Source organism: Balearica regulorum, chromosome 15 (assembly GCF_011004875.1).
Source record: "Balearica regulorum gibbericeps isolate bBalReg1 chromosome 15, bBalReg1.pri, whole genome shotgun sequence".
Taxonomy (NCBI): domain Eukaryota; kingdom Metazoa; phylum Chordata; class Aves; order Gruiformes; family Gruidae; genus Balearica; species Balearica regulorum.
This window is the reverse complement of record NC_046198.1, coordinates 12857345-12871188: the sequence shown is the minus strand read 5'-3', so window position 1 is coordinate 12871188 and position 13844 is coordinate 12857345. Positions and strand designations below refer to the sequence as shown.

The 13844-nt window shown below is 49.2% G+C and overlaps 1 protein-coding gene across 6 annotated transcripts; it reads left to right on the top strand.

The window, feature by feature from the left end:
* The first annotated feature begins 3392 nt into the window (after positions 1-3392).
* Positions 3393-10770, top strand: CHST12 (carbohydrate sulfotransferase 12). Of its 6 annotated transcripts, none has more exons than XM_075767327.1 (3): positions 3422-3526; positions 5047-5148; positions 8994-10770. In XM_075767327.1, the coding sequence occupies exon 3, from the start codon at positions 9089-9091 to the stop codon at positions 10346-10348; it is 1260 nt and encodes a 419-aa protein (XP_075623442.1). In that variant the 5' UTR covers positions 3422-3526; positions 5047-5148; positions 8994-9088; the 3' UTR covers positions 10349-10770. The 6 variants fall into 6 exon arrangements, with proteins under 6 accessions (XP_075623443.1, XP_075623442.1, XP_075623444.1 ...); XM_075767329.1 differs by having other exon boundaries at positions 3511-3526; positions 5076-5148; XM_075767326.1 differs by lacking the exon at positions 3422-3526 and adding an exon at positions 3559-3744 and having other exon boundaries at positions 5076-5148.
* The last annotated feature ends 3074 nt before the right edge of the window (positions 10771-13844 follow it).

The window sequence follows — 13844 nt, the reverse complement described above, 5'->3', positions numbered from 1 at the left end:
AAGGGGTGTTTACTGATGCTAATTAGTTTTTCTTACATATTTTTTAAATTTTAAAAAATAGTTAACTTTTGATTTATAATGCTACAATTTATTTTGGCTAGCTATTACAAACTCATGCACTGCAAAATGTTTTTAAACTGTGTTCTGCTCCCGTGGTATATAACAAAGCTCTCCATGTCTCTGATAGCGGGGACTCCACTAGAGATGCTGCCAAAAGACAACGCTCCTGCAAGCACCATCCAGCAAAACATTGCTGATCGTGTCAAAGGACGGGTCCTACAGAAGCAAGTCAAGGGTGAGAACATGAAGTATCAGGTTAGCTGGCTCAGGAGGCACTACTACATTCTTCAGCACTTGCTCTGTTGCAATCTGAACCTAAAGAGCTGTAAATGCAACACAAAACGGTCCAGTTGGGAAAGCAGCCACATGGGTAGGGGTTTACGGCCAAGTTTTAAGCTTTTTTTTTTTTTTTTTTTCTTTCACAACATGACTTGGGCAATGTTCCAGAATGAGTTACACTCCATCTCCCTCTTAGCCAAAAATAACCTCTTAGGAAGAGAAAATAACATTTTCAGAGGTGTTCATAATCTCAGTCTAATCCATATGTGAAGTACCAAGTTTAATCTGAGTTAGCCATGTGACAACATATTGCTTCCACTCAAAGTGTCACCTTGGGATTTTCTTAAGGCAACAATGTGCAGATCCTAGTGCCTTTGGCAAACTCTTCCCTCCACAGCCCGTGGCAATCTGTCTCTTCCCTATTTTGACTGGCAATGAGACTCAAACCGAAGCATAAGCAACTTGACAAGTACTTCATCTTCCCTCACTTACAGGGCCTGCAGATGATGCCAGCAGTCGGCAAAAGCAGCAGTCAGTACCCCACTTGGTCAACCACCCAAAGACTAAATAGAACTCACCGGGGGAGCAGGACTTTCTTTGGCCCCAAGGGATTGCAATTTCAAGACTGCCGGAAGTCGGGGAAGCGGATGCAGGGGGAGTGTGCCTTAAAAGCTTCAGTGTTGCAGTGCTGAAAAGCAGAGGGAAAGCTAACAGCGGGGAGAGGGACCTTACACATTGTATAGAACTTTTTCCATATCCCTACTGCAAGTCCTTCCTCTGTTCTGCATGCTCTAGCTGTTAGCTTCAGCTTAAGACAAATAGGGAGTTAACAGAGTCCAAGAGAAGAGGAAAACCTCATCTTCCCAGCAGTCTTCTCCTCCCAGAAGATGTCAGCATGGAGCCCAAGCCGCCTTTTTTCCTGGGGCAAAAGTGTGGATGCCACCCATGCATCCAAAAGGCTCCCTGACTATTAAAACCAAATGTGAATGCCTGAGAAATAGTCTCGCCTTTCTTCCCTGCTGTCCCTGTATGTTGCTGTGAAGCTGGGAGGTGTAACGCACGCCTGGAATGCTGTTTGGGTGAGCAGATGTTTGGCTGTGAGAGCAGCCAGAGATTGCTCTAAGTTCTTTTCCATCTATAGAGCATTTCAGATCAGACTGCAGCTGAGATAAGCATCATGGTGATAGGTGAAGACCCTGATAAGAGCTAGCATGGAAGTAAACAGCGGGAATGTGTTTTTCTTTTTGGAAAAATTGTCTCCAGCCAGCAGACTTTTCCACAGGGGGCTTTTAAAAAGCCAGGAAAATACTTTTAAAGTATGCTGTGAATAAATTGGTTCTGGTCATACTACTGAACAAATAGTGACTCCATGGCCCAGGCAGGAGCGGCTTCCCTCCTAGGTCTGCTAAGTATCCAAGGTGACAATCGCAGGTGCATTCACACATTTTTCAAATGGATAAAGAACCTTTTTTTTTTTACAGCTGCAGCACTTGCAAAGAATTCTGCCTATGCGCTCTTTCTGACTTGCTGTGTGACACTGGGTGCACTCCCTGTCCCCCTCTGCCTCTTGCTTTGCTACCTGTCAAGACGAGGAGGGATAGCTCACACTCAGGGATGAGGAAGCTTAAATTACTTGTACTAATAAAATGCCATGAACCCCTGAAGTGGGGATGCAATGCAAGTGTGTAAGATGGCATCAGCAAGCGGGCAATTTTCCTTATGAAACAGAAAGAGGCAGGAAGAGGTGTGATTGCGAAGTAGGAAGGTCAGGAAAACTTGTTCCAGAGGGCCATTTCACATAAACAAAGATAAAAAAAGGACACACAGATAAAATAAGCACAGACTGTGTGTAAAACAAACCTGTGCCAGCAGGTCTTGAGCCAAGGCTCCATTGCTGACCTGCAAGCACTGAAGGACCAAAAGTTAAGGGAAAACGGAGCTTTCCAAGCATATACTTCTCTGCTAAATACCTTTGGGCTGAATCACCATGAAAAATTGCAGTATTCAGAACTATTTCATGCAGAGTGGGACATTTGAGCCAAATATATTGGTTTGAGGTTGCATCTCTGAAGGGAGGTTGTGTAACAAAGAGTTTGATAATTTGCCACGACAGTTTTGAAGAGCACTGAGCCCCATGATGTGCTGAGTTCCCTGTTTTTAAAACCTACATTTTGTTAATATAGAAGTTGGGGATTGAGATCTCAGAGGTAGAATCTGTAAATTGTCATTTCAGCTTTCAGAATTGCTGGAACTGAGCTGCAGCCCATATCTTCCACAAAGCAGGACCATGCTTGGTTTCAGTGCTGGGCTAACAGCTTTTTGATTTCTCGATCACAAATGGTAAGAGCAGCAAAGGGATCTTAAACTCTTCTGGGCTTTTCAAGCAGCATTTTCTAGCCTTGTTGTATCCAGTTATCCATACTTTGCTCCTAATAACAACTGCTGGGTTAGAACCCAACAGGCTGGGATTTCTTCCACAAAACAGCATGAAACTGGCTACATCTGACTGTGAGCTCTAGCAAGACACGATGCTGGGTCTTGGGATGCTGCGTCCACCATGGCATCCATGGCTGGCTCTTCCTATTCCCCATCGTGCCCCGGAGGGGGGCTTCCTACCCTGCAGCCCCCGAGCCCCCAATCTGCAGGGACATTAAATACCCCCACTGGGTTACGGTGCGGCACGAGTCCTCCACCCAACCTGTAACCGGTTTAAAAATGAGCTTCAGGTTTAACTTTCCTTGTGTAATTGCTGGAAGGGGGGCTTGGCCGTGCAGGCCCATTTCAGAGAGCTCTGAGGAGAGTCATCTCTGCAGCATCTGCTACCCCTGCTTTTCCACAGCGGTCTCGGTCGCGCTCCGGCTGTGGGAAGGAGCCGGGGGCCGCCATCCGCCGGTGCCAGGGCAGCCCCTCCGCTCCCGGCCCGAGCCCCCGCTGCCTTCGGGGTCCCACCGGCACCCCACGGAGGGGGGGGCGCTGCGCAGCTGCCAGGCCGCGGGAGAGGCGCAGAGGTGGCGGGGCGGGCCGGGGCCTGCGGGCGGAGCGGCGCCTGCGCCGCGGCCCTGCGGGGCTCCCCGGGTCCGGCGTCTCGCGAGAGGCGGCGGCGGTGGCGCCCGGGTAGCGGCGGGACGGGGACGGGCAGCGGGAGGAGGAGGAGGAGGAGAGGAAGGCGCCGCTGCCCGGGCGGGAGGTGAGCGCGGAGCCGCCCACGGCGGGGCGGGGACAGGACGGCCTCTGCCTGCGGACAGGGCCGGGCCCGGGCCCGGCGCCTGAGGGGACGGGTTGGGCGGCGGCGCTGCCCGGGGCGCGGGTGAGCTCCAGTTGTGAGCTCTAGTTGTGAGCTGCAGCCGGGGCACGGCATCCCCTCCGCGCTTCCCTCCGCTCTCCCCGGCGGCCTCAGCGTGCCAGGTAGGGCGCAGCGCTGGCCGGCTCCGCGGGCACGGCTCCACCGGCAGCCGGGACGTCGTGTGCTGGGCTGGGCAGCGCTGCCCGTCCTCATGGCAGGCGGTTGGCTCTGTGGGCGCTCGGAGGTCTGCGGGGTGGCGGGCGGCTCTGCGAGGTAGTTTCTCTTCCCCAAACCATGAAACGCAGGCTTTCTCCCCTCTGCCGCCAGCGCTGGGCCTGGCGCTTGATAACCGCCTGCTTGTGCAGTTTTCATCTGTTGTCCTGCAGTCTGTGTTGCTTCTGGACTGGGGAGCGTCTGCGGTCTGAGCAGCTACAAAAGCAAACCCAGGAAACATCCTCTTCGGCAGAGCTTTTCTATCTGCAGTAGACTGTGGCTTTTAATATTCTTCATAGAGGCGGCCGTTAATGTGATTAATCTCGCTTAAACTTCACATGTGGAAGTTCAGAGCAGAGCTGAACTATAAACGGTAGAAAACCATGCTTAAATCAGGTGTTTGCAAGGTAAAGGCAGGCGGTGTGAGTGATAGGGTCTGATTTCTGGCCCCTGCCTCGACACACAACAAATGTTCTGGGGTTTTGTTGGCCCAGGCTGTAGGCACCGAGGCTTGCTGAGACTCTGCGTTTGTAAGGCCAGGAACGATGGGTGTGCGTGAAGTTTGCAACAAAGGTAGCGAACGAACAGGATGTACTGCTTTTGGGGAGTTTCCTGCTGTAAGCCTTGGAAATGTGGTTGTTGAGACAACTTCTAAGTATGGGTATTAAAAAAGAGGTGACTGGTGCTGTACAAACCAGGCTTTGTGGCAGCGATGGGAGGGAAGGTGTTGGGATAGCTATATAGATTAGGATGTTCTTTTGCTGATCTCTAGCACAGATGTGCTAAGTTGGGCTAAAACATGCAATGCAAGCCATATTTTTTGCTTACACTGTGCATTTATACTAATGTAACTGCTGATGTCATTACATGGGTTAAAACTTCCCTGCTCTGCAAAGGGTGCTAGATTTTTGGAAAGCTGGGGAGAAGCAATTTATTAAGTAATGTCCAAATGCATTAAATCCATTTCTGGTTATTGATTGGTACAGCATCCACCTGTTTTGTCTGATGGGAGCTTGTTCTCCTGCACCTGCAGGAGGTTAAATTGGTCCTACTTCTCTAGAGCCACTTATTCCCTAAGCGTAACAGGCAGCAGGTGCATACCATGATATGTGGGTAAAGAAGGCTGTGTGGGTTGAGGGATTTCTGGTGAATGCAGGTGCCCCAAGGGAAAATATCCATTTGATTTTTTTTTTATTATTATATTTTTAAAGGTTCTCATTCCACTTCTTTCCATCTTCAGAAGCAGGTAAACCCAAGCAAGCTACCTGAAATCCCGTATCTTCTCACGTTAGAACGAGTGGGCGCTGGAGGAGGTGAGCGGGTGCTTCGTGCCTGACCTGTGCCTTGCACTTACCTGTGGGGAGTTAGGAGCAATGGGAGAGAGACAAGCCTGGGGAAACACAAAGCAACAAGAGATGGAATCTGCACCTAAGCCTTTGGAGGCACAGTCTCTTCGAAACCATTGCCGTTCCTAGAGAGGGATTATTGTCCCCTGTGTCCAGTACATACCTGTGTGTAAGCTGCTTTATTTTATGTAGGCCTTACTGCTCCTGTAAGTGAGCTGGAGTTACTTTATTTTGCAAAGAGAGGCTATGTAGTCATTGTACAAAGCTGAGAGGAGAGGAAGAAAGAGAGGAATTACTTAAGCTGCTGTTTTCCCTGAGAACAAACAGTTACAATTGGGCTATGAAGTGCAAATAAGGTTTCCAAATCCCTGAGGAGTTGCATCTGCAATAGGTTTTGCAATAAAAGCGCTGGGGACATGTCCCCCCCTTTCTGGTTTTAAATGACAGTTTGAGAGGTGGTTATTTGACGTGGCAGCTTGTGACAAGAGAGGATGGGACCAGTGACCTTGGACCTGGGATGGTGAGAACAGACCTTGGTTCACACTCAGGCCAAGTCCAGGTCGGAGATGATCACTGGATGGCTGCTCAGGGGACTCTGTAGGATGATTATAGCACTTGGTCCATTTCCCAGTTTGCCAGCGTCGTGTCACAGAAGCAGCTTTGTGTGGATCCTGGTGCACGTTCTTGTTGACTGGTGACTTTGGGTTAAACTTGAATGTAAATTCTTGGCTCCTCCTGGAGGCTTTTCCTTTTGATTCTGGCAAGGGGAGGTTGGAGGCGTGTTCCCTCTGATGTGCAGAGACCTCTAATTTGTGCTTTCAGTCCGGCGTCTTTTATGAAGTGCTCAGGAGGAGGATGTATCATAGTCAATAGAGTAACTCTGTTTTCTGCAGCATTTTTTTTGTGAGGGAGAGTTAAGCTGCGTTATTGCTCTTTTCCAGGGTTCCTCTCTGGCACTGATAGAGTTAATAGAAGTAGAGTCATTTCAATTCTGTGCTGCTTGCTGCTGTGTGTCTCAGAAAAGCCAAAATGCTCTGGCAGGCCTGCGTGCTGCGTCCTGGAAAGCAGGCTCGAGCCCTTGGGAGGCATTCGGTAAAGCTACATTATGGTGGTGGCTTTGACGAAGAGCCCTCCATCCATTTGCCCGAGGAATGCGTGTGCCACACACAGCGTCTCGTTTGCTTCTGTCGCTGCTGCCAAGAGGGTGATCTCTCACGCAGGGTGGGACAGCTTTGCAGAAATGCTAGCAGGCTGCTGCACTGCCCGAAGCTGGGGAAGCTGCTGGGTATAGGGATGGCAGAAAGGGATGCTCTGTGCAGCTTTCCGGGCTTGCTGCATTCCAGCCAGCCTAAAGGTCTCAAGCAGCATTGGAAACCCAGTGTGCTAGGAATTATGTGCGCAGTGGGCACCCTATTCATCTGGAATAGGAAGCAGTCCCTGCCCTGAACTGCTAACTGGCTCAAAAGCAAGAACAGATTCAGGCAAAATGCAAACCCAGAAGTGTGCCAAGCAGTAGGCTTGGCAGCGTCGCTCCATTATCTTCTGCTGTTGGACTGAGATGCTTGGCCTGAAGTGCTGACGCACATATATAATTTGCCCCTTCTTTAACTCCATGCTCATCTCTCTGGGTGAGATCTCTTCTTAGATCTGCTTCGTCCTCAGTCTTGACTAGCTAAATGTAGAGAATTACTGCTGAGTAATACCTGTTGCAGAGTGCGAAGTGTTATGTCTGCAGTTCCTCCAGCTCCTCTTCACGTGTAGAATAAGAGCCTGGCTCCAGGAAAAATAGCGTTTGGTGATGCAGTGCAAAGCCATGTGTTAGGCTATAGCTACTCTGAATTTCTGGCTCTCCCTACTTCTGAAGTGTAAATAAATACACCAGCGTGGAAAACCCCTAAACCTTTGGTTCTGTGCTTTATGTCTTTTGGGACAAGCTGAGCTAATGCTTTGATACGTAACCACATCTGGTATTGTTCCTGTTTATTACTAAATTCTGGTCTAATGCTTTTGGTCTAGTGTTTGAAACCAGGACTTTGTTAAAATCTGGCATCCCTGAGGCGTAAGCACAGCCACGCAGACGGCTCTTTAGACAAGTCATTCAATGCAAGGCTGCTGTGAGCTTCAAAGGTGCTGAGGAGGTTTGCTGTAGGAACGACAGAGCTCAGCACTTCAGCGTATCCGGACTCTCAGGTTCTTTGCATCCCTGTACAGGGTGGGGTTGGTGCTGTTTAAGGGTGGTGTGTGAACTGGCTGGGGAGCAACCTCTGCGTTTAGGGAGGAAGAGAGACCCAGTCTTCGTTTTGAAAAGCTGTTCAGGGCAGCTTGTCCTGAAGTGGTTTTGGTTTTGGAGGTGGTGGTTGTGGGGTTTGTTCTGAAGTTGTTAGAAAGAATGGGGATGACTGCAGAAAGGACAGCTCTTGTTTTCTATCTGTAGGTGCTGTTCTGTGTTTATAATCAGGGGCTGGACTGTGCTTGGATGGGAGGAGGAGATTGGAATGACTATTCTTTGCTTGTCTTTTGTTATTAAACCTTGCACAGAGAAACTATAAGGCACCAAACCTTGGTTTCTCAAAATACCAGACAGCTGCTCCTCACTTTACTGTGTTGTTCTTGCCTGCCTGTAGGCACTGCCTCCTTGATCACTTGGGGAAAGAGCGAGGCTGGTTTGCCAGCCTGCCCCTGTGCAGAGCCTTGGACCAGAAAACATGCAGCAGGGGAGGGAGATGGATCTCCCTTGAGGAGCTTGCTGGTGGAAAGGGCTGGGAGTCAGCAGGGCAGCAGGTAGCAGTGCAAAGATGGAACTGGTTGAAGTAAAGAACCCAAACCTGCTGCACCCTCCAGAAAAGGTCTTCTGTGCTACCCTTTGAACAGCGATTTCTCACCTGTCTTCGGTGATGAAGAGTTGTTAGGGATGAGTCTGATAGAAATAAAAATTATGTTAAACCAGGAAAAGAGGCCCTGCTCAGCAGAGTCCAGACATGGACAAAGATTTACTGGAGCACCCTTAATCTTGGAAATAATTCAGTTAAAAGTAATCATTCCTTTAGGTTTTTATTGATGTGCGGCTCTTACCGGGCCATGTCCCTTTGGGGTTTTTTGTAGGAAAATTGTAATTTCTGTTCTTGACAAAATGAAGTAGCTACTAAGAAAGGTCGCGGAGGTGATGTCTACTGGATGCCTCACACAGATTAGATAAGATGATGCGTTCAGGTCAACAGGGGTTGGTTTAGCCACTGAGGCCATCTTCAGATCTGTATTTGTAACTCCGATAAGGTCTTTGTTTTCAGCACAGTGGTACAGAGCATCTTCATGGGGAGATGAGACGACAGTGTTGATACCACAAGCTAAAAGCAAGGGTTGAGCCCCCTTTCTACCTTTTGTGTGTTAGATATGTTTAAAAATCAAGGAGATCTGAAAGGTAGTTGGCTCTGCATGCTTTCTGTATATAGTTGCATTTTTTAATACTCTCAAACTTCCCTCTGTAAAGTCTAGGCCTGAAATCTTTAAATTTTATTCATTTTTTAAAATGAAAACAGAGCTTCTCTTGAAATCACATGACTCTAGAAGCTTGAGATTGATTTAAAAACTCCATGATTGCTATGGAAACTGGTAAAATTGCAACACATTATGCCTCCTTTTGGCCAGTCAGCGCTTCTCCACGGGGTCTCTGTGGGTGCCTCGGACTCACACAGCTCTCCCTGCGAGGAAACGGGACAGTCAGCCCCACGATGAGTCTTGATTGCACGAGGTGGTCCTCTCCAAACCAGATTGATTAAGGGTTCAACTAACTTTTTCTTCTGGTACCTTTCCAGGCTCCTGGTCTGCAGCACCATGCAGGATCCCAAGCCTCACTCTGCAAGCCAGAGGTGAATCCAGTTGAAAGCCAACTATCACAGTAGGTGTCAGGATGACCAAAGCACGGCTCCTCCGTCTCTCTGTGGTGCTGGTGTCCATCTTCATGATCCTCCTGATCATTGTGTACTGGGACAACGTGGGAACAGCTCACTTCTACCTGCATACGTCCTTCTCCAGGCCTCACTCCCCAGGAGCCATCCCTGGTATCACAGCAGGTGAAGACTGGGAAGCCTTGCCGGATGTGGATGAATTTTTGGCAAAGCTGCTTAGTTCAAGCCTGAAACAGAACAGCTCTATTTCCCGAAAGACAGAGCAGCTACTTGTCCAGGGCTCCAGCAAGCCTGTGGTGAGCAATTTGGAGGAGAATGTGCGGGGCTATGACTGGTCTACGCACAATGCCAGAAACAGCTTGGACCAAGAGAAACTGCAGATAGAGAGGCAGAGAACGTTGCGGGAGTTTTGTGCCAATTCCAGCTTCGCCTTCCCTACCAAGGAGCGCTCCTTTGATGACATCCCAAACTATGAGCTCAACCACCTGATCGTGGATGACCGCCACGGTATCATCTACTGTTATGTCCCAAAGGTGGCCTGCACCAACTGGAAACGGGTTATGATTGTGCTAAGCGAGAGCCTGCTGGACCAGGGGGTCCCGTACCGGAACCCTTTGGATATCCCGCGAGAACACGTCCACAACACCAGCACCCATTTGACCTTCAATAAATTCTGGCGCCGTTACGGGAAGTTCTCCCGGCACCTCATGAAGATCAAGCTGAAGAAGTACACTAAGTTCCTCTTTGTACGAGACCCTTTTGTCCGCCTCATCTCTGCCTTTCGCAGCAAATTTGAGCTGGAGAATGAGGAGTTCTACCGGCGTTTTGCCATCCCTATGCTAAAGCTGTACTCCAACCATACCAACCTTCCCACCTCCGTTAGTGAGGCCTTTGGGGCAGGCCTCAAAGTCTCCTTTTCTGACTTCATCCAGTACTTACTGGATCCCAGGACAGAGAAGATGGCCCCTTTCAATGAGCACTGGAGGCAGGTTTACCGGCTGTGCCACCCGTGCCAGATAGACTACGATTTCATCGGAAAGCTGGAGACGCTGGATGAGGATGCTGCTTATCTATTGCAGCTCCTCAAAGTGGACAGACTGCTTCGCTTCCCCCCCAGCTACCGGAACAGGACTGCCAGCAGCTGGGAGGAAGACTGGTTTGCCAAAATCCCGCTGGCTTGGAGGCAGCAGCTTTACAAGCTTTATGAAGCAGACTTTGTACTCTTTGGCTACCCCAAGCCAGAAAACTTGCTTAAAGACTAAAAGTGATTGGGTGGTGGGTATGGGAGGGGACACCTGAAATACCAAAAAGATTTAAAGCCTCCTCATTTTTTGCTCTTAACTCCCTTCCCCATACAGGTTGGTACAACGGAATATATTTTTTCTACCGCTTCCCCTTCCGTTTTTGCAATAATGCCAGAGTCCAGGGTATTCCAGCCAGCTGTGCATATGCAAAAAATGCCAGGATTTTTTTTTAATCATTTGTTTTCTGGGTTTTCTGTTTTTTAAAATGTCCTCATGTTTTGCAACGGGTCACTGCCCTTGGTCACTCTGCCAGCTGTGTCCTTCAGTAGCTTTTTATTAATACTTTTTTAAAATTAATATATTTAAGATATTTAATACGACGTGTGTGTTGTGGCAAAGGAAGGGAAGGAATAAAAAAAAAAAGGCAAAGAAAAACCCAAGAAACTATGCGCCTGCCTCTCTGTGGTGTCTCAGGGCTGCTGTTTCGGAGGTCCGAGGTTTGCAGAGCACTCGGGTGTCTTTGGGAGTTGGGTTTGGTGGTGGTGCCTTCACCAGCCACGGTTGCTCTGAGCTGGGCTGAAGGCAGATCGGATGGGTCAGCGCCTGGCTCTGCCAAACAGCGCTGGAAGAATACCAGTGCTCCGGTGACGCACGCCGCTCACAGCTGGTGAGCGTGACGCCAGGGTCACAGGAAGGAAATGGCGGTTGGGAGCAGTGACACCAAGCCCTGTAGGGTATTTCAGGATGTGCAGGTGGCCAACAGAGTACCTCTGCGCTGCTTCACCCTTCAGCAAAGTGGTGGTCAGGCTCTTCTTTTCAAAAAGCTGAGGCTCCTCATCCCCTGTAGACCTTCCTAGTGTGGAGCATCTCCGATGACGTGTCCTGTTTCGGGATGATGCCTGAAGTTCTTGGGGGTTGTGACCAACCTGGATGGGCAGAGTGTGCTCTTGGATGGACATGCTGTCCATAAATCAGCATCCGGGCTTCAGGCTGCAGTAGCTTAGGCAGAAACGCAGGTCACCGTTTCACAGCCGGTTACAGGACGGGGAGGTGGTGTGCTGCTCTGCCGCCTGGGCGCTACTGCGTATGGTGTAGGTCCTCATTCATGTGCACGCTGTAAGGGGACATGGTGGGGATGCAGATGCTTATCCCTGGAAGAAGATCCAAAATGTTTCTTTCAATAAGCAGATGTCAAGGTAAACTCAAAGTTCATTTGTTTTCAGAGTGCTAGCTACTGCTCGTGACGCTGCATCCTCATCCGCTGCCTTTCTGTTTGTACCAAATGACAGATGCAGATTTAATCGTCTCCCTTGCTGGGACCTGCTGCAGGAGTGATGGTTGCCCACTGTGCTGGGAGCATGTGGGCTGCTTCCCGAAGGAAATTAATGCTTTTAGAAAGACTTTTTGTGTCTCATCAGCTAAATCTGCTTCTCTTTTTCTCTGAATTGCTCTGTAAAAACTGTCTGCTTAGCAGATTGGGCAAGCAACTCTTTTAGAGCTGAAATGCTTAATTATTTCCCTGGGCTGTGGATGGTATCAGTGATTAACGTCCAGGGTCAGGCCTTGGGAGGCAGCCTTATGTTTTGGGCAGACTTCTTTATTATATTGGCCTTTTACTCAGTTTTTTTCCGAGGCCATCAGCACGCCTGACTTTTCCCCTCTCCTTGCTTCCCCAACCTCTGTACGCATGCATCTTCTTGGCACTGCCTGCTCTTCCTAGCAAATACTCTGTATCAAGCTTTTTAACCTATAAATGAAAGGTAATTGCTAGTAGTTACGCTCAAAGCAAAGGGTTTGTTTCTCATTGTATTCGTACCACCCTCCTGTAATTTCTGCAGTGATATTTGCAGTTTAAATGAGCCTGAAGCCATGATCAGGGTCTTGATGCTTAGCTCTTCACAGCTTGGGGAAAAAGGAAGTGCCTGTTTCTGAGTCATTATTTAAAACTAATAATAGAAAAGTGTTGACCTATTCAAATTTTTTTTCCAGTTACCAGCTAATTGCTGCAGACCAGAAAGATGTTGAAAATCTTGTCTCCTGTAATGAATAATCCCGGGAGTCTCTTGGTTCCTGCTACATTTACATTTCTTCAGGGTGGGTTCATCTCGCTCTTCAAAGATACGGCATGGATGTTTTCATCTCTTGTCTTTACAAAGTGTTTATTTTTTTTCTCTTTTAATTTAAGTTTAATTGATGTTTAGTATGTGCAGACGTGGGTGGCTGGGACTGTAGCGCAAATGCTGTGCAAACTTCCTTCCAGCTGCTTCCCCTGCACCTCTTGATCTGGTCCTGTCTCTTCCTGCCGCTCCAACCAGTGCTTGGCCGACGTATCCCCGTGACAGCGGCTCGCCCTGCAAACCAGCTGCTGCCTCCTCTGCCGCCGTTGTCCTGTGATTCACAGGCAAGAGCCCAGGAGCATCTTTTCAAGGTCCCCAGCTGTTAGTCAGTCCTCCAGGGCAGAGGAGGAACAGGTCGCAGAGCGTTACCATCATTTTTTAGCAGCGAGATCCTGGTTGTGCAATTGGCAGAGAAGGTGTGAAATGGCTGCAAATCCTGCACAGCAGCTGCTCCGTGTGATGTGAGTTTATTCTCTCCTTATGGCTGCCTTGCAATTCAACAGCAACAAAAGAAAAAGCCCTCCCTTGCCTTGCAGATGTTGGCTAGAGAGGCGAGGCTTTGAACTGACTTCTCTCTTCCCTCCCGATCCAAAGCTGGATGAAGGGGGTAAATTCCAGCATTATGTGCTGATACTGCCCTGCATCACGCTAAGGTCCAGAACACGCCATCCAAGGTTCAGGGAGCTGCCTGCAGGCTGCCTGTATCCCAATGGCTTCGTCAGCCTCCCTGAGAGCTACAGTCAGGAGAATGTATGGGCAGCGTAAGGCCACCAAGGGCTCTGTCTTCTGTACTTCTCCTCTTTCACACTGCCAAGTCCAGCCTTTGTTGACATGTAAGACACTTTAATGTTTGTAGACCCATACCCGTCCAACGCGCTGGGTGCTGTTGGCTTTCTCCTCGTTTCCCATTGCCACGCTTCAAAGCGCTTGCCGGGAAGAGCGGTAAAGCTCAGCTGGAGAGGGTTCACGTTGCAGTGGACGGCTTCTGGGTTCAAAATAGCTTGTTCCTTGCTGCTCTTTTCTTTTGAAGCCCTCCTTCCCCACCCTTCCACCACTGTGAATGTATTGTTAAGAAGTCAAAGGGGATCCAGGCTGCGCTGAGCTTTGTGGTAGGACCACTGGATTTCCAGAATTGGGACGTAGCCTCCGGCTTTGGGAATGTGCATTTTTTGTGGCTTTCTTGCTCTGTTCTGATGATGTAAAAGCGCGGGGGGGGGGGGGGAGAGAAGGACAAAGAGTTCAGCCAGCTATGCTTGCTTCCTTCCTCCCTGGCTTCCTAAAGGAGCTGGGATTTGGTACTTGACAAATAATGGCAGAACGATTGGAAAGGGCAGGCAGTGTGAATCGGTGCTGGCCTGAAGTCAGAAGAGGGCTAAAAATCCCAGAGTGTAGATGGT